The sequence below is a fragment of the Engraulis encrasicolus genome, chromosome 24, assembly GCF_034702125.1.
Source record: "Engraulis encrasicolus isolate BLACKSEA-1 chromosome 24, IST_EnEncr_1.0, whole genome shotgun sequence".
NCBI lineage: Eukaryota > Metazoa > Chordata > Actinopteri > Clupeiformes > Engraulidae > Engraulis > Engraulis encrasicolus.
In genome coordinates, this window is record NC_085880.1 from 42454385 (window position 1) to 42478269 (window position 23885).

The 23885-nt window shown below is 45.5% G+C and overlaps 1 protein-coding gene across 1 annotated transcript in view; it reads left to right on the forward strand.

Annotated features, from left to right (window-relative positions):
* The window catches only part of zmp:0000000760 (collagen alpha-1(IX) chain), a 51092-nt gene extending 27927 nt beyond the window's left edge, over positions 1-23165 (forward strand). Inside the window, exons 10-29 of the mRNA XM_063190973.1 lie at positions 262-315; positions 567-620; positions 769-822; positions 1017-1070; positions 1238-1291; positions 1658-1711; positions 3808-3861; positions 3988-4032; positions 4354-4407; positions 4987-5040; positions 5291-5344; positions 6237-6308; positions 6459-6494; positions 14082-14126; positions 14236-14268; positions 16526-16672; positions 18024-18200; positions 19836-19926; positions 21717-21794; positions 22098-23165. Coding sequence (XP_063047043.1) covers positions 262-315; positions 567-620; positions 769-822; positions 1017-1070; positions 1238-1291; positions 1658-1711; positions 3808-3861; positions 3988-4032; positions 4354-4407; positions 4987-5040; positions 5291-5344; positions 6237-6308; positions 6459-6494; positions 14082-14126; positions 14236-14268; positions 16526-16672; positions 18024-18200; positions 19836-19926; positions 21717-21794; positions 22098-22390 — 1557 coding nt within the window. The 3' untranslated portion in view covers positions 22391-23165. The remainder of the gene's footprint in view (positions 1-261; positions 316-566; positions 621-768; positions 823-1016; positions 1071-1237; positions 1292-1657; positions 1712-3807; positions 3862-3987; positions 4033-4353; positions 4408-4986; positions 5041-5290; positions 5345-6236; positions 6309-6458; positions 6495-14081; positions 14127-14235; positions 14269-16525; positions 16673-18023; positions 18201-19835; positions 19927-21716; positions 21795-22097) is intronic.
* The last annotated feature ends 720 nt before the right edge of the window (positions 23166-23885 follow it).

The following is a 23885-nucleotide window of genomic DNA, read 5'->3' on the forward strand; positions in this document are numbered from 1 at the left end:
TCTGTCATCTGCAGTAAACTGTCCCGAATTTAGGGCCCGAGCACCGAGCAAGCGCTCAACTTGGCCTTGACGTTTCTGGGGGGGGGCGTTTCTTGTAGCTTGCAGCCATCTCTGCAATGCAATAAAGAGAGCCATCATGGCTTGCTTACCAATCTTGGCTGAGGCCAGAAAAGCTTTATCCCCATACTGCTGCTTGCCTGCAGCGTTTTTGCTCTATAATGTCCTCCATGCTTATAAATCTCCTCGTTTTCTAACCGACAGGGGATCCGTGGCGAGACCGGGGATTATGGAAATATCGGCGAGACAGGGCCTCAGGTAAGCGACTCAGGACCTCTTCTTCTTCTTCTTGTGCGATTAGCCGCTGTGAATCTCGTTAGCTGTTTTTAATACCGTGCTTTAAAAGTTGTGTATTCAACTTGGGCGTCCTTCAGGGCGACGTGGCCCTAAGGTAAGAAAGGGACAGAGGTCCTCTGCTTGCCTTGCGCGATTAGCTTGCTGTGAATCTCGTTACCTGTTTTTTTACACCAAGTATTAAAGTTGTGTGTTCAACTTGTGTGTCCCCTTAGGGCTATGCGGGCATCAAAGGCGAGAAGGGAAGGAGGGGGATCCACGGCCTGGAGGTACAGTAATGCATCATTTCCGTATCGTGTTCTGCTAGCGTCTTCCTCCTCCTGCTGTGTGTTGTAGCCGCGGGCTGGAGCTTGAGCTTGAGCTTGAGCTGGAGCTGGAGCCGCGCTAAACGTTTTGACTTATTTCCCCCCAACACAGGGAGACAGGGGTCCTAAGGGCCTGAAAGGATTACCAGGTGCTGCTGGCCATAAGGTAAGACACAATCTGTTTTCTGTTGTTTATGTTCGTGCTATACATCCTAGATGGCTTTGCGTGTGTTGGCAGATCTTTGGATGCAACTCGGCGGCGCTCAGTTCAACTGCGCTGTACAGTATATGTGCATTTGCATGAGTAATGGTTGTGGCACAGCAGGCAGTGACAGGACATCTTTGCTTTGTTAATTACAGGGCGTGCGCGGGGGCCCCGGAGACATGGGCCTAAAAGGGGCGCAGGGAGAAGTGGTATGTTTCTTCTTTGGAAATTAATTCACTCACTGTATAAGACGGATGATCCCTTTTCCTGATCCCCATTCCGAAAGTGTTCCCTGAGACGTTTTAATGACAAGGAAAAATTATCGAGGGCCCCTCTCTCTTCCTTCAAGCCTCTGTTTTTGTCTTTCATCTCTCAGGGTTCCACAGGTGAAAGAGGATTCGAGGGCATTTCAGGATACGTGGGTGTGAAGGTAAAACACCTCTTTTGCTACATCCTCCTCTCTTCTCTCTTTCTCTCATTATTTATTATTTTTACATTGATTGTACTCCTGCAAAATACGTTACCATCATACTGAGGTGGTAATACCAGAGATTCTTTAAGTATAGAGATATGCCAATATAGTAGGTTTCTATGGGCACCTAACATGACCAGGTTCCAGTCTGCCTAAAGGGGCGTGTCATAATGCTCCTAGCATTGAATAGAACAGTCCTCAGGTCTGCCTAGGTCTGCCTAAAGGGGGATTTCCCCCCCAATAATAGAACCCGGAAACAATGGGCCAATGGAACCTCTCTCTCTCTACTCTCTCTGGTAATACTGTACATGTTTTGTTTTGTAGGGAGAGGAAGGCCGGACGGGCCGCGACGGCCCCCTTGGACCCCAAGGCCCTCAGGTATGTTAACTAGCCTCCACATCGGCCCCTGGCCCGCCGTTAGTCATCGTCGGGACGTTTAAGACCCGCTCGCTTGGAACCCTAAATCCAAAATCCTGCCACCTGTGGGATCGGGATCGGCCAGGCAAACAGGCTTGCAGAGCACCGGGGCCATACTCACCGAGTGATTCATTCGGGGTCAATTGGGAGAGGAGAGGTCTGAGGGCTTTTGCGAAGGAGTTCTTGTGTTTGGATTTTCCCCTCCCTAACTCCCCCCCTCCCTCCCTTTGACGCTTGAGCTCCACTCCCCCGCAAGAGCAGCACCTGGAGCCTGAAGGGGAGTGGTGCAGCTGACATCTTGCAGGGGGTGTAGTGACTATGCAGGAGGGAGGGGGGATGGGTAAGTATGCAGGAGGGGAGTGGTGCTGTGGACATCTTCGAGGGGGGGTTAGTGAGTATGTATTGCAGGAGGGAAGGGTAGGTGTAGTGAGTATGCAGGAGGGAGGGGGGGGATGGGTAAGTATGTAGGAGGGGAGTGGTGCTGTGGACATCTTCGAGGGGGGGTTAGTGAGTATGTATTGCAGGAGGGAAGGGGAGGTGTAGTGAGTATGCAGGAGGGAAGGGGCGGGGTGTATTGGGAAGAGGGGGGTGTAGTGAGTATGCAGGAGGGAATGGGGGGTGTAGTGAGTATGCAGGAGGGAATGGGGGGTGTAGTGAGTATGTATGCAGGAGGGGGTGAGTATGCAGGAGGGAAGAGGTAGTGAGTATGTATGCAGGAGGTAAGGGGGTGGTGTAGTGAGTATGCAGGAGGGAATGGGGGTGTAGTGAGTATGTATGCAGGTGGGGGTGAGTATGCAGGAGGTAGTGAGTATGTATGCAGGAGGTAAGGGGGTGGTGTAGTGAGTATGCAGGAGTGAATGGGGGGTGTAGTGAGTATGTATGCAGGTGGGGGTGAGTATGCAGGAGGGAAGAGGTAGTGAGTATGTATGCAGGAGGGAGAGGGATGAGGTGAGTATGCAGGAGGGGATGGGGGGTGTAGTGAGTATGCATGAGTGAAAGGGGGGTGAAGGACAGAGGGGTTGATGGTGAGTTAGTGCTCCCACTTCAACAGCCAGCTGAATCCCCCTTTGACTGAGACGAACGGATTTGCCACCAGCAGGCTATCGGGGAGAGGGGTTCGGCACGGGGCTATCGGGGAGCGGGGTCCGGTGCAAGAAGGTCTGGGATTCAGATTCCCATCATCTCTCTAAGGAATGAGACCAAGCCTCAGGGACATACTGCCCCCAGACCTACAAGAATGCTAGAACCCAGAGCCGGTTTTGCCAATAGCTAGACAAGGAAGTTGCCTAGGGCCACACCAAAACTTGTACACTGTACATGTAGGGGCCCCCAACAGTCAGGCCCACCATGGTAAATGCCATGAAAAATCATTCAAAAGGGCCCCATGTCTATGTTTTGCCTAGGTCCCCCTAATACATGTAGGTAGAACCGCCACTGGCCGGAATGCTTCTTGCCAGCAGTGTTGCCAGATTGGGCGGTTTCCAGACCAATTGGGCTGCTTGGGATGGCTGTCTTGAGTAAAAACGGGAACAATTGGCCATTTGGCGTTTTTCTCTGCAGTTTTATGCCATAGAAATCAATGCAATTTGTTGAAATTGGGTGGAATTTAGCACATTTTGGCGGTTTTTAAGAATCTTTTGGGAGGGATTTTATCGGACACATCTGGCAACACTGCTTGCCAGTCCTAAACAGAAACCAAGGGCCTCTCATCACTCTTCTCTATTGCTATCTTATCTCCAATGCCTGGTAAATTCATTATACTGCTGTGTATTCTGTATGTTGTTCTTTGTAACTCCTGTGCACTTTGTATCTGCTAGTGATGCTGGCTATGATTATGTCCCCGATTGTAAATCTCTTTGGTTAAGAAAGCGTCTGCCAAATGCAACATCATTATATAATAATATGAAACGTAATTTTAATAATAATGTAATGTACTGTAATATGTTGCTTATAAGATCACCAAAAAAATGCTTAGACAAGGCTTTGGCATTTGACACTGAGTTAATGATCAGTAGTTGCAGACATGAGGATAAAGTTTTTATGTATTTCTTTGACAGGGCGTGGTTGGCGATCCTGGAGAGCGTGGGGCAGCAGGCGAGAAGGGAAGCCCTGTATGTATACCCAAGTAACATTTTGTGCATTTCATTGCTTAATCTTTTACAAGTCTGTGGTTAATTAATCTTTTTTTATCGTCACAGCAGTGTTGAGATTTTAACTCCTTTCATATTTTTTTCTAGGGTACTCAAGGAAAGAAGGGAAAACCTGGTAGCCTTGGAGAGAAGGTCAGTGTAACTCATATGACATTTAAATTTTAATTTAACATTACTTATTCCTTGTTCAGTTCAGTGAGTATCTTGATATAGATTTGCTGATATGCATTATGTCAGCAGAAATTTGAATGTATGTGAATGAATGTGAGTACTATTTTGTCTGAATTTCCTCTGATTCTCTATTCTCTCAGCCCCACTACATACTGTGCAGTAATCAAGAATAGCTTAAGCAATACATCGATTACCACTATATATCAATACACTGTATTACCTTTGGAAGTGCTGTTAATTTGTCTAAATCATTTTGCACTTGTTACCTTGTGGTGTTTGCAGGGCATTGTGGGAGATCCTGGTCTGCCAGGAAGAGATGGGGATCCCGGCGTGGAGGTAACATTTCTTAGCCTGGCGACGCCATCCTACATACTTCCGCCCAAAGATTTTGGCTACAGTACAGTACTCTGACCCAACCCGCCTAGCTCGGTTCATTCACAGTTCTGCCAATCAGCAAACAGTTGAGAGTGATGACGCAGACCCCACCCACAGAGTCCATTGTAGTCCATCTAAGATTGTGCTGATTGACGTTACTGATTGGTTAAGGGAACTCCAATTAATTTAAATGGCAGAGTAGGGTTCCACCCTCCATGGGAACGAATTCCTCTTAGCTTGTTCCAGACTGAATGACGGAGTGAACAGTTGCTGTCGCCCAGGCTAAACATTTCCATCTCTCCTCTTAGTTTAACCTCTTTGTGCAGGTGGGCCTGCCGGAGAGCCCGTTCACTCATTGCTTAAAAGACTCAACTGACAGCCTTAAGTAATGGATTAAGACATGGACATTACAATTTTGGTGACAGTAAGGTTTACACACCGGTAGGTTCTGCGCAAAGGGGTTAATCCTGACGTTTTCAGCTCAGTCATAAAGTCCTGCTTCAAACCTTTCCTCTTTCCTCTTTCCCCTTTCCCCTTTAGGCCTACCAAGGACCACAGGGCAGGGACGGCAGAGTTGGACAACTTGGAGGACGGGTAAATACACACATCTCTGTGCTTTCCCAAAGTCAATGTCCAAGTCACCTTTATTGTCATAAACGGCCATTCCGCTGGCCATGTCAACACAATGCCCACATCTCCACACTAACCATATCCTAAAGATGACGATACAAGGAGAACAGCAACCTGTTTCATCATTGATTTGTTGGTGCAAGTGTTATGTTAATGTGTGTCAATGAATGGACTTAACATGTATTGATTAATTAAATGATCTCTTCTGAAACAGGGTGAGAAGGGAGCCAGGGGGCCTCCAGGAAACATGGGAGTTCAAGGCCGCACTGTGAGTACACTAGTAGTGTGAATGGTGTGTGTATGTGTGAGTACACTAATAGTATGAATGGTGTGTATGTGTGAGTACACGAATAGTATGATGAATGGTGTGTGTATGTGTGAGTACACCAAGTTCTGAGAGAATTGCACTTTTCATACTTGAAAAGTGGGATCTTCTTCATGGTTCGCCATTTTGAATTTCCAGAAATAGACATTTTCTTCATACTAGTTGATCATACTTGTAATTATTAGTTTATTATTTAGTAAATATTCATGAAAAGATCAAATTTGGCAATAGGCAGCACAGTTTCAATGAGCAGCATAGTTGCAATAACGACTCTGGCCACCATCCTACACAGTGCACCTTTAAGAAAAATGAGAAAGGGCCCTGCCGGTAGGGCACTCGCCTGCCATGCGTCTGACCCGGGTTCGATTCCCAGCCCGGGTCCTTTGCCGACCCCTCCTTGTCTCTCTCCCAATTCACTTCCTGTCCACCTCTCACAATGTCCTATCAAATAAAGTTTAAAAAGACCCAAAAAACAGAAATAAATAAGAAAAATGAGAAAGACTTCAGGCTCTTCTATTAGATGATTTACCACTGCCACAAGGTGAACTTTACCTGGTTTACTACTGAGCCAGGTTCTTGGAATACCCTCCTAGCCTGTGCAGGGGACCCTTCCTGCCCCCCCACAATCCCCTGCTTCTTCCTGTAAAATAAAACAGGCAGCATCTCAGTCTTCCCCTATACTGTACTCCTATTTCCCAGGATTCCCCCCTGCACAGATGATCAGCATCTGCATAGTTCTGCCTTGCTTCTTTTTTGTGTGCTCCAGAGAGACCATGGTAGAGCAAATAAACTTTTGCCTGGAGGTAAATTTATAAAATGTTACTCACTCCTCCAGGGCCTGAGAGGTTACAAGGGTTCTGCTGGGAAGCCCGGACGGCCCGGATTTATCGGACCCCCAGGACCCACGGTGAGCTGTTCCGGATAAATATTCCGCATGCATGCTGGACCTTTCCTTTTTGAAATACAACTTTATTCGCTCCAAAACACTAAAGCATTGCCATGCTCCCCTCCACCTCCCTCTCCCCCTCTCCTCCCCCTCCACCTCCCCTCTGCACAGGGTCACGTGGGAGCAGCTGGACGACCAGGCCCCAAGGTAATGATCTTTATACATTTAACTGCACCGTTAGCTTGCAAATGGAATCTTTATTGCCTGATTATTTATGCCACGCGGGTGGCTTTTAGCTTGGCTGGCAATTTAGCAGCTTGAATCTATTCCTCACTCCACTCGATTAAAATATTCCTTTCACTTTGCTTGTGCGTGTGCGTGTGCTTGTGCTGTTAGCAGTGTGGGTAAAGCGTAGCGGGGCAGCCGGTGACCATAGCAGGGGTTAGCTCTGCTACATCCGTCAGGGTAGCGGCAGGGCCGCCGCTAGACATTAGCAGAGTACGCAGAGTGCTTAGGGCACCAACCTGTGCTTGGGGCACCCATCACTTTGCCCCCCAACATTGAGGCCTCTTAAATTGAGATTGAATGGAAAACGTCATGAAAAAATACTGAATTTAATTAACACAATTAACACTAATAAACAAATATTTATTAATATATTTACTATATATATTTATACTAATATATACTAATATATTTATTAGTTAGTCGACTATTACAGTATTATATAATTATGAGGGGGGCCTCCTGACCAGTTATGCTTAGGGTTCCAAAACCTTAGCAGCGGCTCTGGGTAGCGCTGAGGAGTAATAGTAGTTCATGACGTGCAGGGGTGGATTAAGATGGCCTGGGGACCCTAGGCTACAGTGTTGCTGTGGAGCCCCCCAGAAGGCAAATTTTGCAACAAATTGACATAGACAGTGTCATAATTAAGAGCTAGGGATTAAGGACAACATGTCTAACAGCTGTACTGAACAATAATATTGCATCTTGCTAATAGGGCTGGGAATCCAAGTTTCCTGGATCGATTCGATTCCGATCCAGAAGGCTACGATCCGATTCGATCCACAATCCGATTCGATGCGATTCGATTCAATATCGATCTTTTGTATTGCTCGGCTGTCACTTTAACCCGTTTATGCCTAGAATTCTAAGACCGGTTATAAAAATCGAAATATCTCAGCCTTTGATGCCCACACCAACATGAAATACCTTGGTATGTGAGAAATAAGTGGGAAACGATGGAAGAGAGCTACAGGATGTGGATTAGTAAATAGCGCCTATAATGATCGGCAAAAGATCGATCCACAAAGTTGTGAATCGATATCGCCCTTTTCGAACGTGAATCGATATTGGATCGCGATTCAATCTTTTGAACCCAGCCCTAATCTTGAACATTGCATCTTGTCACAATTCTGCATTTTTTCACTTTTGGCCAATCAGGGGCCCCCTGGCAGGTGGGGCCCCTAGGCTACAGCCCTATCTAGCTAGCCTGTGCATTAATCCGGCCCTGATGACGTGCTCTCTTGTGGTGGGCCGCTCTGACTCTGGAGCTCTTGCTCTCGCTCTGGCGTTCACCCGGGTTCTGTCGCAGGATTTAAAGCCACGACATGGTTCAAATTTATCTGTCTGTCTCTTACGTGTCCATGGGGGTGAACATGTCAGGGTCAGCCTAGCCCCGCACTGTATCATGTAACCAGCAGCATATGGTTTCCATAGTCCTCTGAAGCAGTGTTGCCAGATTGGGCAGTTACTACTCGCACAATTGGGCTTCTTGGGATGGCCGTCTGCGGGTAAAAATGGGAAAAATGGGCCATTTGGGGTTTTTTTCTGCAGTTTTGTGCCCATTGAAATCAATGCAATTTGTTGAAATTGGGCAGAATTTAGCGCATTTTGGCGTTTTTTGAGAACCTTTTGGGCGGGACTTGATCAGACACATCTGGCAACACTGCTCTGAAGGCCTCGGCTGGAAACCACACATACTGTACTGTAAAGCCCCCTGTGAAGCCATGTGAGCAGTGCACTGCAGCAGACAATTGAATAATTCTTTGAGCCGTCCGGACTGACTCAGAGTTGAGGAAGGTTTTTTTTTTTTTACCTTGAAAAAGGGAGTGGGATTGAGCAATGATATTTTTAGATTTCCTGGTAAGTCCCAGTCAGTCTCAAACATCTGGACCTTTGGTCCCTTGGATTTGCTAGAACGAGGGCCCAGTGAGGCACCTGCGTTTCATGTTTTCAAGATGCCTCGCAACTAACAGCACACACGCGGCGCGATGTGGCCATGCGTCTGCTGTTTTAACGCTTACGCAAAAAAGAACACAGCCCCTGGCAGTCATCTGCTGAGTTGTGGTCCTATCCAACGAAGATGTGCTGGTGGTATGGTGTGTTGCTAGGCAATAGAACTGATACAGAATATGCCCATATGGCTCCAAGGTAAAAAGGCCCTTAGTGGTAGTGATTCTCAACGGGGGCTCTACAGTCCCCGTAAGGGGGCGTTAGGGAGCTCAAGGGGGGCGTTGAGCAGGAGACAGCTGACAGGGGGCGACGCTTAGTCAGTTGTCATTGGAGGGCATTAGTCTATTTTTATTTCTTAATACTAACATTTAAAAAAAGGTTGAGAACCACTGCCCTAGATGATACCTAGCAGATTCAAGGCCTGATGGGGTTTTGAAATGCGATCCCTTCTGATCTCAACCTTCCTGACTGCTGGTTGAGTGCATGCAGGCAACGTTTTCGACAGCCAGCTGGCTCAGAGGTGGCGTGCGTACTTCAGATTGTGTGTGTGACTGAAAGCACAGCCTCCTCTGTTGTGCGTCCAGTCGACGTTCGTTATCCATTAAAAGGAAGCGCTTCCCGAACATTCCGCAACGCCAGTTAAAGGCAGCGGTTGCACCAGGCAGATGCTCTGTAAACAACTGTCAAAACGTGCACAGCTTGTCTACAAGAACATCTAAACACAGGACTAGACAGTTCAAAAACATAGACCACAAGCATAAAATCATAACCTTAACTTGACTATTTCAGACATTAAGTAAATCCCCCCCCCCCCCCAACAAAAAAAGTTTTTGATTTACGATGCAGCACAGGCTCTTGTAAGAGGACAGTCAGTGGCTGTCCTACAATGATTTGCATCTCGAGTGATGCCCCCTACGACGACCCGCGCCTTTCACAGTGGTGCGGTCCCTGGGAAAAATCTGCAAAAAATGCTTATAATTGACAAATAGTAATGTTATTAACACAAATAGCAATGTTATTATTACAACAATGTGATAATAGTGTAGAAATCAGTTTTCACAAAGGAAGAGCGACACTGCTTCTTCACGGTTCACCACTTTTTATTTTTCTTGGTGCTGACGTTGCGGCACTTAGGCCTTCATCACAGTAGTGTAGAAATAACACTTTTACAATGATATTTAATATGTTTATAGCGATTTTTGTGATGTCAATTGGGGACGGGGATTACAGTAGGGGTGGGGTTTCACAATGATGCTGCCCCCAATTGCCCTGTCGGCCCGCCCCTAGGACCGCCCCTGAGGACAGCACACTGCTCGGATGATATCCTCCAAACAGAGACTTCTATCTCCATCTTTTCCATCCTCCTCTCCTCTGCACATCAGCCCCTCACCTCAACAGTGGCATGCCCACTGATTGAGCCAAAGACACGCGGTATAATTTTCACTGACCTGTGACAGGTGTACCTGGAACAAAGATGCAGAGATGAAATTCAGTGCAGGTGGCCTTGTGCAGAAGCCTCAGAGAGAGAGAGAGAGAGAGAGGTAGAGAGAGAGAGAAAGAGAGAGAGAGAAAGAGAGGGAGAGAGAGAGAGAGAGAGAGAATCGCTCCGTTATTAAATCTTGTGCTCGCATTGAGACAGAGGCAGAGGCGATTCTAGGCTAAGTTGGGGCCCCAAGCGAAAATGGAAAATAATGAACATTCGCAACAAATTGCCACCACAGCACTGTACTTTAAAGTCTCAGCTGTTATTCACCATTTGTAGGCTTGGGGGCCCCAAGCGGCTGCCTGCCTTGATTGCCTGGTGACAAGATGCACCTGTGGACAGAGGTGGACACTCTGGCATGAGCGCATAAGAAGGCTGCCATCTCCTCCCTCTTGTCTGTGCTCGTCCACCTGGCTGAAGAGTTGCAGTTGCTGCTACTAATTATGATCAGCTGGTTCAGTGAGTTGGCGGGAACAAATGTGTGGCAGGACGTTACCAGAGAGAGTAGAGAGAGAGAGAGGTTCCATTGGTCCATTGTTTCCTGGTTCTATTATGCCCCCCCTTAGGCAGACCTAGGCAGACCTAAGGACTGTTCTATTCATTGTAGGAGCATTATGACACAGCCCTTTAGGCAGACCGGAACCTGGTCGCGTTAGGTGCCCATAGAAACCTATTATGCTGGCATATCTCTATACTTAAAGAATCTCTGACGTTAGCTTTGAGATTCAGGAATGTCTGCCTGCCTGCCTCTGCATTGAGATTGACACCGTAGAGATGTGTGGTGTAGATATGAGCTGTGGATACAGTAGTCCAGTGGTTCTCAACCTTTTTTTTAAACAAACGTCTGCTTGAGTTGACCAACGTGGTGCTAACGGTAGGCAGTGTTGGGAGTAACGAGTTACAAAAGTAACTAATTACTGTAATGCATTACTTTTTTGAGTAACGCAGTAATGTAACTGATTACAGTGGAAAAAATCGGTAATATGTCCTCGTTACAATGCAAGTAACTTGCACATTACAACACATTTTTTTCACCTAAATTTTGTGTGGGTATTTTGTTTTCTTTATACAATGTTCGCGGATCACCGCGAGATCAGCTATTGCATCTGATAGCCTACGTCCACGCAGAGATTTTAAAGTTCCACACAGAACATTGCTTCCTCTTTCACGCTTCGTTTCTCGAAATGGCAGGCTGACAAAGTATGACCGATCCAGAAGATCCAGCTTGCTCGTTTTCAAGATGGGTATATGCCCACTACTTTGACTTCATTGAAAATAAGGACGCCAAGAACATTTAAGTTAAATTGCACACTGTACTTGAAACCCAAACCGCTTTCCACGTCGAAAAACAGTAGCCTACAAACAATTTGACGATTTGAAGAGGTGCCATAGCACCACCAAATTAGTCAGGAAAGGAGGGGATGCATCCCATTCGCACGAGACAGGGACACGGCAGGGTAGGCTATCCAACTAAACATCACTAAAATTGAAATAAATCCATTTGAAATAAAATATTATACGTTCGCCTGTCAAAGTAGTGAAATTGAAAATGCTTGCTGTCGTTGCATCACTCTGTAGCCTATCACTGTAAATTCCAGCGCAATAGCAACTAGCTGTTTGCGCAAAGTCCCAGAATATGCTGGCCACGGTGCTGACTGAGCGCGCGTAAAGAATAGCCTAGTTCTAGAGTTGTGAGTGAGTGACAAACTGATCTCCGCACGAAGTCACATGATTCAGGCGAGCCACGAGCTTGCAAACTGACTGGCTGGTATCCTCGCAATCATTTTTTCGCCTATAATTTCGTTCATTGATAAGACATTTTCCCCGGTGTGCTGTATATAATTCATATTCAAAATGGGCCTACTGTAGCAATGCATCTGCTCTTTTATCAACAATAATTTTCAAACTCGTAGTGCAGTGAGGTGGCTTTATGTTTCAGCCAAGTGCAACGGAGCCTGTGCTGCATGCGTCCGTAATAGATAAAAAACCGGCGCTGGTGTGCATGGTAAGGTGTGGTAAGAAGAGAAAGGATTAATCATTGTATTGGTGAATCAATGTATGTGGGTAAGACGCAATTCCTGAAAATGTTGGAGGCAGGTGAAAGTCATGCCACCTCATAGATTTGCACTGTAGATGGCCAAATCCTTATTTCCAGTCATTTTCGCTAAAGTAACTAAAAGTAATGCAAAAGTAGTGTAATGCCTTACTTTAAAAAAAAAGTAATGTTGTAATGTAAGGCATTACTTTTAAATGACAGTAACATGTAATAAGTAGTGCATTACAGTTTTTGAGTAACTTTCCCAACAGTGACGGTAGGGCACTCGTGTGCTAAGCGGCTGACCGGGGCCCGATTACGACCAGGGTGCTTTGCAGGCCGTTCCCCATCTCTCTCTCTCCCCACTCGCTTCCTGTCATTGCTTCACTGTCCTATCGAAATAAAGGCAAAAAAGTCCCCCCAAAAAGCATACTCTATCGTCAATAAAATCAACTAAAGCCCCCACAACTAGGCTCTCTCCCCCTCCCCTCACCTGTCTCCTTCTCCATGCCCGCTAAACCCTCCGCAACAGGGGGCCTCTAGAGCCCCTGTTGAGAAACGATACAGTAACACTGCGTTCACTTTGGAATACTCATGTCCACTGTTGTGACCAAACAGCTCACAGCGCCTCCTGCAGGCACAGAGAAGCATGGCTGGCCTGGGGTCGAACAACACCCCAGGCATTTTGCCATATAGACCATCCCCTCACACAGTCCCTTACTTTTCTACCATCTTATGATGAGCTCAGTCCACGGTCTATTTTAAAGACATCATCTTAATTGAGGGCCATCTAAATTCAGGGCTGACCTTTAAGTAAAAACAAACAAGCAAACAAACAAACGCTCAAAAAGACAACAGCATCGGCCCCTGAGGACTGTCTGTGCACTGGGAAAATGCCCTGTATGCCAGATCACCAATCCAGCCCTAATGCTAATGCTTCAGTAAATGCAGGAATCACTCTGGGTGCATTCCAATATGCGACCTTGCACCCTCCACTTGTGCTTGTGGCCTCACGTTTTGCTGATGCCCCACCTCTGTGGAGAAAACAAATACGTTTCCCCGCTGTCAGACTAGCCAAAACAATTTTTGGGGGACTATGCTTCATTCACCATCCAGTTTGCAAATGAGAAAATGAGAAATTGAGCTTTTGTGAGATATTGAAATATAATGCTGTTGTCATAACTTGTCAATGATTTCATCATGACGTATTACTTCCGGGTATGAGGTCACAAGCACAAGTGGAGGACGCAAGGTCGCATATTGGAACGCACCCTCTGCCTCTCCACCTGGTATCCCCACTCCTTCCCCGCCCGCTATCTCGCTGCGTACACCGTCACCAGACCGCACATCCTGATGTGGGCATGGCATCAGTGTGCTCTGAGAATGTGAGAATGCGACTTGGCTCGTGCAGATTTTACCCAGAGATTTTGGACGGCAGTCACACACACACAGCGCAGCCGGGCGAATTGAGACGCTGGGAATTGAAATGTCAGCTGAGATGACGGACTGGGCTGAAATTTTCCCTTTCTGTTTAACCGCTCCCTGTCACTCAAGGCCCGTGGACAGACAGGACAACTGCAGATCACATTGATTAATGTGCACTCTCGATGGGATAACGTGCAGGGCGAGCATGAGCAGCACGAATGTGACAGAAAACTATGCACAGAAAATGGGCACAGTCATGGAAATTCAGGCTTCTGCTATGAACCTTAGTATGGGTATTTCTCAGCAGCACAAAGTCACAGCTATGTTTTTCTGAAAAAACTTACAAGGGTAAAACATACTTCTTTTCACGGGCTGAACCTCCCACATTTGGGCTTGCAGCCCATGTTCGAGTCCGGCCGGGGTAATTTCCCGATCCTCCCCTGTCTCTCTGTCCTATTCGCTTCCTGTCACCATTTTCAACTGTCCTGTCAAATAAAGCCATAAAAAAGCCCCTAAAATATATATATTTAAAAAACATTTTCCATGATTTAGACTTGTAGATGTCTAATCTGTGAACTTGTAAAATGGTGTTTACATGTATATGTGTTCTTTTTAGGGAGATACCGGTATTCAAGGAAAGCAAGGTGTCAAGGGTGAAGAGGTAAGAACATGTTTGTGCTTTCACTTTGTTTTGATATTGCTCATCAATTATATTCAAGCCTGTTCAGAGTGACACTGTCTCACGTAACATCTACCTTTTTTTTTTCAAGGGAGTTAAAGGCAGTAAAGGACCCAAAGGCCGGGTAAGAAAACCTATGAATCTTACTTTGATACTGCCAGCTACCTTATGTCATAGCGTTTCAGTCAGGGTTAAATCCAACAAGTAAAAAAAAACGATATTTTATCATTCCATTAGTGGATGTGACAACGTGTTAAAAAGATTAATTCCATTAATGGATATAAATGTGTTCAGTGTGTTACCCCTCATCTAATTGAGGACACTGCAAGTATAGACAATGAATTTGAGCTGCAGGGTCTATTTCAAAACCGCTTCGGAATAAGCACCTTTCTGAAACGGGACCCTACTTTGGTCCAAGTGTTTTGGGATTCGGTGTCCACAAATGACAGTCTGGATGTTTATATGATGGGGCAGCTGGGGCCTAATGGTTAAGGGCAAGGGGTTTATATCAGAGGGTTGCAGGTTTGAATCCCAGCCTTTCACTCCCTACCTCACTCCATGGCTGAGGTGCCCTTGACCACACTGCCCCAGGGACGGTAACCAATACTCCAGGGGTGGGCAATTATTTCGGCCCGAGGGCCGCATTAGATTTAGAATACTGATCGAAGGGTCGGATGCCAGAGTGTCAATAATAAAACAGTGTACGCTGATGTAACTTGGCAACAGTGAGATTCCTGCACATTGTAATTAAATGTATTTAGATGAATCCTATGTCTTTGGTTAATCTTAAATTCGAAAGACTTTTGTTTTAGGTAGCATTTTAAGAATGTTGAGTAACCGTTTGAAATTGGATTTAAAAGTCTTGAAAAGGCTCTGGGGGCCGCATGAAATGGCTCAGGGGGGCCGCAAGTAGCCCCCGGGGCCTGAGTTGGCCCACGTCTGCAATACCCTGTACTGTAAGTCACTTTGGATAAAAGTGTCAGCTATAGGGATGCAAATTATCGATTAATTCATTAATCATTAGTTGATAGTCTTATCGATCGACTTACGATTAATTGATAAGCGGCGTTAGTCCACCGAAATCTCAATGTTTCTCGGAAAAAAACTACTAAATCTAAAAATTTAAATTAAAAATTGAAATAAAATACTACATTTAAATTAATTATTTTTCAACTCTTTAATCCAAAGGGGATGTACGTATTCCCACTATTCACTCCCCTCTTCACACACACTCTTCACATGCCCATTTCACCTGGGTCTCTTGTCAGTTAAATTGTCGATTAATTGCGATTAATGTTTTTTAATCGATTAATGCATTGATCGATTAAAGTCGATTAATCGATTAATCGTTTGCATCCCTAGTCAGCTAAATATAACATAATGTTATGAAGGATGGTAATGTCATATAATGTGTTGTGGTAGCTTCATAATGCGCACTGTTCTTACACCAGTGTAAGCTACACTATTCATTGAAGAGACTTGACAATCATAGAACTACACGACATCTTTAGTAAGATTAGAGTCTTCAGTAGTAGTACCATTCTGGAAACAACAAATTTATAAGAGGGACTGTGTCTTACCACCTTTTTCAGTATTATGTTATGTGTAATATTTATTAGGAATGTTGTTGTGTGTGGGCGTGTGATTAGATGAGACCCAGGCCATACGTAGATGTTTACATATTTTTTCGTTTAGTCTAACCTTGCATGTTTATTGTGGGGTTTTTTTGTTGTTGTGTTGTCTATTGTGTTGATGTGTGAAATTTGTGTGAAGCCGATTCAGACTCAGGGTGTTTCTTAAAGTGAAGTGTCTTAGCCTTGCTAGGATGAGTGGCACCCATTCTTCACGGATTTCACCAGAGTATCCCATCACTAGTTCTAAGTGTAATTAATAATTAGATACACCAGGCGCAAATTGGTGTTACTCGTCCTAGCAAGGCTAGAGCACTTCACTTTGACAAATACCCCCAGTGTCCAAGACAAATTTCTGTCCAGAAGAGGAAAAATAAAGGCTCATCCATATCCATTCATGCAGTCATGGGTGAGCGGTTAGGGCGTCAGACTTGCATCCCAGAGGTTGCCTGTTCGACTCCCGACCCGCCAGGTTGGTGGGGGGAGTAATCAACCAGTGCTCTCCCCCATCCTCCTCCATGACTGAGGTACCCTGAGCATGGTACCGTCCCACCGCACTGCTCCCCATGGGGCGCCACTGAGGGCTGCCCCCTTGCACGGGTGAGGCATAAATGCAATTTCGTTGTGTGCAGTGTGCAGTGTTCACTTGTGTGCTGTGGAGTGCTGTGTCACAATGACAATGGGAGTTGGAGTTTCCCAATGGGCTTTCACTTTCACTTTTTCATCCTATTCTATTTTTATTTCCTCCAGGTGGGTGACAGGGGTCCTCCAGGACTGCAGGGTGTGCAGGGGGTGCGCGGCTCCGGAGGAGACCAAGGTCGCAAGGGGACTGTGGGAACCAAAGGCGTCCGCGGAGAGGGAGGCCCCGCCGGCTTCCAGGGACCCAAAGGACCACCTGTAAGTGCCGCCCACCTAGCAGGGGTGTCGATGGGGTTGTGCAATGTTTTAGTCCCTTAATGCACACCGTACCTCCTGTGGCACGCTGTAATAGACATTGAAAGTTAACTACTATAGTACTACACTACTATGACAGTGCACCGGGTTTTTAGTAATACATTACAACTTGGTCATTGCCATTCTGGTAACAGCTCATTTATAATGCCATGTCTTAAGGGGTTAATGTAGCCTCTTAACTGCAGACGGGCCTCTCGACAGGCCTATTCACTCTTTGCTGAAAACCACTCAACTACAGGCAATAGGAAAGTTGTAGCTAATGTTTCTTGCACAAACAGCTAACACAACTCCCACCTGCTACACTGTTTGCTATGTTCTTGCATACCTCTTCAGTCTGTGCTTTCACAGTATCCTCACTACAATTTGGTAGCCTCTTCCTGCAGATGGGCCTGTTGACGGACCTATTCACTCTTTCCTGAAAACCACTCAACTGTGTACATCATAACAACATTGCCATGGCAATGCAAGGAGCCTTAAGTAACCAGTTAAGACTAGGTCATTACCATTTTGGTGACAGTAAGTTTATAACGGAGGCTCTGCGTCAAGGGGTTAAGCCTTTTGAGTAACTTAGTTTTTTTTTGAGAACTCCACGCAAGTGTTTGACATAAAAGTTTTTATTGACTCTTGGGATTAAGAAATGGAAAAGACTCTTCGCCAGTGTTACCTTAACGAAGCTCTGAGTCATGTGGTAAATTGCTACACATGTACTTCCTCCATTGTAAATAGAAATCATGTCCAGTCCATCTCATCTTGAGTCAAGTGGCCTAAAGCATATGCAATGTGCACCCTCTTTCTACAAAGTCGTGGCAAGGTCAAGTTCTAAAGGCGCTTTGACTCTTCTCCGTGACCTTGTGTTCACTCTTTGTTTTATGTCGGGTTTTAGACAAATAAAGTCCCACACCCATATGTCATCAAAGCCCACGTGAGATCCAGCCGCTAAGGCAGTTGGCACATTAAATATCTGGTTAAAAAAGAAAAAAAGCAAAGAAAGCTCAAAAAAACGCTGGTGTCAAGAATGCTAATAAACGGTTTCTCATTAGCGTTGGTTCTCTCTTGCCGTGCTCAGGAAAGCTTTTCATTTTGTACGGCAGTAAACCCCGTAATGAGCCTAACGAAATATTGTTGGCTGTGTTTGTTTCTCGTTCATTACTCTGCCACCCATTTTCCTGCCTACCTCCGGGGGATTAAGAGCACTGCGTTTTGCATTTCTTTTTTCTTTTTTTTCCTTTCCATGTCCCAGACTTGGGGCGCCGCCAGTCATGTATGTGGTAATGATTTTCTCTCTCTTGCACAGGGCCCGACCCTCGCCGCTCAGCACGTCATCGAGGTCTGCAAGCGCGTCGTCCTCGAGCAGATGTCCACCTTCGCCAACTCCGTGAAGAGGACGTGTGCCGCAGTCTGTCCCCTGTACGGAGACGTGCCCATGGGTGCCCCAGGGCCCCCCGGTGCCAAAGGACCCCAAGGCCGCCCTGTAAGCTCCTGAATTTTAACCTCAAACATTCTCCCAACTCCCATAGAACTTTGTGTTAAAAGGTGTTTGTGACATCATAATGAGAACTCAACTTGCTGAAGTTCTAATCACATATACTGCACGTATGCTATGGCTCTCACCAAAGGGTTAAGTGCTCTTCAGAGGTCCCGTTGCAATAAAACATCCAGTGTAAAGTTGTGTTCTGCTGTGTGCCAATGTCTGTCAAAAGGCAGCACATGTTGCACACGTCTTTACTGACAGGCGGAGGATTATGCGGGCCACAAATGCAGCGTTTCAGGCTCCAGCGCTTCTGTAGACCCTGTGCCAATAAAACACAGGGATAGGGCCATTGCTTCTATACATTGTTTATCTTCTCCGGCCCGTGGGCCAACTTACATCCACGCCGATATTGCACACACACACAAAATAGGGGCCTGGAGTGAAAAAGACTGCAGTGCTTTGGCAGGCCATCCTGGAATTAAGGCCTTCAGAATTTCCGAATCCTCGTGCATACAAATAAGAAGTCGCAGACGACGAGACAAGGCACTTGCGCTCTCTCGCTCTCTCTCTCTCCACATTGAATAACTCCTGGAGAGAGAGAGAGAGAGAGAGAGAGAGAGAGAGAGAGAGACCCGTCTGTCTGAGCTGGAAGTGGAAAGCCTTAACTTTCATCCATTTGTCTTCACGGGCTCATTTCAGAAGCCCCCTTAAGACATCCTCTGTCCTCTCCTCTCCTCTCTCTCTTCCAAAGTGGACCCTGATGTGGATAAAAATACATGGGGCCTCAACTGCAAAAACCATGATAGGATTAACCATCTGCCACAGGTCTCTACCGCAGCTTGGCACCACTTTCTACATTAACATTTACCACCGGGCCTTAAAGTGATAATGACAAGTAGTCGAGGCAAAATAAATGTTCTGCACGGGGCTGTCAGTCTTAGTGCCGCGCGCGCGTGCGGTATCATTTTAAGGCCACTTGCAATGCTCCATTACCCACACGCATAAAGACGTCTGGCGCGCTCTGTTACCCCTTGGAAACTCAAGCTCTTTTGCATCTTGAGGGTAATTTCCGTTGTTTTTTGATACCATGTTCAGTTACTCTACTACTAGCCATTCTCTTGAGCAGATTTCACCACCCAATCCACTCTCACAAAAATCTACATTTAAAGGTGCACTGTGTAAGATTTTTGGTTGTTTATTTCCAGAATTCATGCTACCCATTCACTAATGTTATCTTTTTCATTACTACTTACCACCACCACCAAATTCTTTTAAGTATTCATTATGACTGGGAAAATTGCATTTTTCATACATGAAAAGGGGGATCTTCTCCATGGTCCGCCATTTTGAATTTCCAGAAATAGACTTACTTGGGCTAGAATGTACTTGGGCCATACTAGAAAATGATTACTTAGTGAACTTTCATGAAAAGATCACATTTGGCAATAGGCAACCCAGTTTCAATGAGCAGCATAGTTGCAGTGCCTTTTTTGACCATTTCCTGCACAGTGTAACTTTAAGGGTCTAAACACTTAAATGTCACCACCCTCTAAAACAATATACACAATATAGGAGCAGATAAATGTGATTTAATAATGGCTACTAAAAACATGAATGTCTTTATTATGACTGTAGGGTGACCCTGGCATTGACGGTGTTAATGGTGAGGTGGGACAACCAGGATTCTACGGAGAGGCCGGTGACCCAGGCAGACCCGGATCTCGAGGTACGTTACATGATGCACTCTCGTCAACATTACTAGTTTTTAAGAGCAGTGTTATTGTAACGCAATGCTGAATTGTTCATCTGAACGTTTGTAAGAACATAATGAACAACCGATGAGTGTGTGTGTGGGGGGGAGACTTTATACTATTTACACGTATGTCATTTTTACATATGTACACTCTTAACAGATGTGAAAACATTTTCACAAGATACTATGAGATCCAAAGGCAGATGAGGGCTTACATTTTAAAAAGAGACAATGTGGTCATGCGCCGAAATAATTGGAGCTAATGACTGGAATTAGGTGTACTCAGAGATGATGGGATGACGTGATGAGCGTCTGGACCTTGCTCTATGATCATTGTAGTCGCTCTGTGACAAAATGTACTTTCAAGAGTGGGTTCTAGAACATTCTAGGAAAAGAATGTGTTCTATAACAATGCAAGATGCTAAAATTCTAAATGTTATTGTATGGCGCCAGACATATATTCTATGGCGCTCAGAATTCTATAGAACTTTCACTGTTCAAACATTCCCGTCACACTGGTGTGACAACACACCTTTAACCCCATAAGACACGGCTTTATACATTTGTTGTTACCAGTATGGTAATGACCAAGTCGTGGTGCATTACTAAAGAGCCTGTGTTGTGTCATAGTATTGTAGTGCTATGGTAGGTACATTTCAATGACTATTACAGCGTGCCACTGGAGGTATGGCACGCATTAAGGGGCTACAGGTTAACAAAGTGTAGTGAGGGTACTGTGCAAGCTTGATACTGATGAGGTATGCAAGAACCACTGAAGGGGGACCGGGGGCACTTGTCGCGGTCCCAGGAAGGGAGGTGGGGCGCAGAATTGGATCCTCGTTACATTATATGTAATGAGTTTGGGGCCATTTCCGATGTCTTTGTTCCGGGCCCAGCCAAAGCTGCCAGCAGCCCTGCAAGAACATAGCAAACAGTGTAGCAGGTGGGAGCTGTGTTAGCTGTTTGTGTAAGGAAGGAACATTAGCTACAACTTTCCTATTGCCTGTAAGGTGTATTTATTATGGTAACCTTTACGAAAAAACCTCATAAAAAATTATGTGAGTAGATACACAATTTAGCGTGCAGCAGTCCAATCTTGGTGGTATATAGTAGATAATTTACCACTCCGGGACCCCTCCCAGGCAGCACAGGCCCAGCTCAATGTATCGTTATTTGATCTTCCATGGAGTCGCACGCATGGTAGAGTCCCCGCAGCAAAATGCTAATGAAATTGAGGAGTATTTACAAGGCGTTTTATACATTTATCCGCCGATGATCTCAGTAACGCACATGGTCGTTAATCGCGACAAAACAGCACAAATTCTCCTGCACCACCAGACTATACCCACCCCCACCCCCAGGGCATAGCAGTCAAGCATGGGGGTCGTTAACCCTTAGCTCACCGTAAAACCTTCTCCGTGTCCCAGGTGAGACGGGACAGCCATTGCTGACGCAAAGTGTGGGTCAGCAAGGCTGCTTCCTTGGATTGCTCAACTACTTTTACGTTTATACCCAATTTAGCTTCCATACTGAAGCCCTTGCACAGTCTACACTGCAAAGGAAAAGCCTGAAGTGACTGGAGTGGAATGTCAGGAGGCCTTTCAGAAGGCTAAAGAGACATTATTTTTTTTATACTAAAGGGGGCGTTGGCAGGCTTATGATGAGGTCAAGGCGGGCATTGTGGGGGCTTATGATGAGGTCCAGGGGGTGTTTGTTCAGGAAAGGTTGAGAACCACTGCTGTAAAAGTTTCTCCATGTTCCAGGCGAGACGGGAGAGCCCGGCGATAAAGGAGCCAAAGGACATGGGCTGCCCGGCTACGTGGGAGACCAGGGTGCTCAGGGTAACGCCATTTTGTTTTGTTCTCCAACTTTTTATTGAAACATGTTGTCTGGTTTTGTTGTCTGGTTGCCATTGGTTTGCTATTGGTTGTGTGGTAATTGATAATTGTATTTTTATAAAGGGATATTACTGAACTGAATGCATTTTTCAACTGATCGACTTTTCCTGTTGTTATGTGTATCTGAAGCTGTATTTAATCGTTAGACTGATGCAGCTCAGCAGCTATGCTTTTTGTGTGGAAATGAAGTCCTAAAATCGTGAAGTCCTGAGCTCATTTTGTTTTACCTCTCTCTCCCAACTCCAGGTCAGAGGGGCAGGGTCGGTCGCGTCTTTAACGGTCGCCCGGGAGAGATGGGCGAGAGGGGACATGTTGGTCGCCCCGGTCTCCGGGGTCATCCCGGCCTGCCTGGTGTACCTGGCGTCTGCCTGACCAGCGGTTGTGCTGACCTCAACGCCGCGGCTGCAGCTGCTAGCGGTAGCGGCGCCCCTCGGCCCCTCATGCCTGAACCCGAACCCGAGCCCGTGGTGGTGGTGGCGTCTCGACCCTCGTCCCGTGCCCAGCCACAGTCACCCAGACGCTTCCGAGGACGCGGTTAACAAAAAACAAAAACAAAAAACAAAAAAAATCCATCGTCAACCACAAGACTGAAATGAAGTGAAAGCGAGCAGATCAAAACAAAACAAAACCAGGAAGAAAACCAGAGCAAACACTTTCTAGTCACTTTTTTATAAAGAGAGAGCGGGACGGTAAAAACAAGAGGAAGAAGGAAGAGCCTTGGCGTTCCTGCAGAGGGCTGCGCATGATTTGGAAATGATTAAATATGTAAATACGAGTGGCAAATTTCTATGGAGAGAGAGAGAGAGAGAGAGAGAGAGACTGAAACAGATCCACTACCCTTTGGTTTGAGTCACCCACAGCTCCATCTTTTACAGTACAAAGGAAAAACACCAAAGGGAGAAATTGAGATGATGGATGAAGGACGGTGAATTATTATTTGACTTGATTTCGAGTTATCCTCTGTCGTCTCTTTTTTGACCTGAAATATTATTGTACTTTGTAATAAAAAGTGGAAAATAATGACTAGTTTCACCATGCCACCTCTCCCACTACGTCTGATGATGAATGAGTTGTACCGTTATTCTGTATTCTGAGCAGTGTGGGATCCTGAAATATAATCACAGGGTAATGATGACGCTCCAATTATGTGATTTCAGGTCGATTATGATAGAAAGAAACCAGCTGTAATTACATAATTATAACATGATTACAAAGATAGACAAATATCTACCGTATATCCTCCCGAGGCCTGCCAGCATGCAATCAATAAATGTGTCAGATTAAGCACACAACCTGGTGTAAGGAATTATATTAGCCACAGTGTGGCATATAGGCTATAATCTGTATACCAGTGGAGACATTTTTTGCGGGAGACTGTCATTTTGATATTGTTGAATATTACAGCGACGTGTACTTGTTTGACCATGTTTAGACATGGCATTCCTTTTTCAGAGTTATTTCGCACCTTGTTATTCTTTCAACACGCACACACACATGCACAAGCACACACACACACACACACACACACACACACATACACACACACACAAATACACACACACAAATACACACACACACACACTTGAATTGAATGACTTTGTAATGTAGCGATGCTACATTGAAATTGTGAAAGAAAATGCTTTAGCTGTGTCTAAATACTTCTGATTGCATGTCACAATCTGATTTAGTGGATATGATGTAACGTCACACTCATAGATAACCACAATCACAACATTCTCAAAGATTTACCTCTTTCTGTGTTCTTGACTTGATAAATTAGCAGCATTTGTCTTTCACAGTCATTTGAATTCAGTTCAGTTCAAGACTTTTCTGACGCAAATGCTCCACTTCCATGCCAGATGAGATGAGCTGTTTTGAAATCTGATTGACTGAAACACAAGTCAATTTTCTTCATTGCTAACATTAAATTATTTTGTTTTAGGCATTTCTTTAAACATGTCCCAGCCTCTGTTTTCCTATCCTATGTCATTCTACTGTGTGTAAACCATAACAGGTTACTCAGGGATAGGTTAT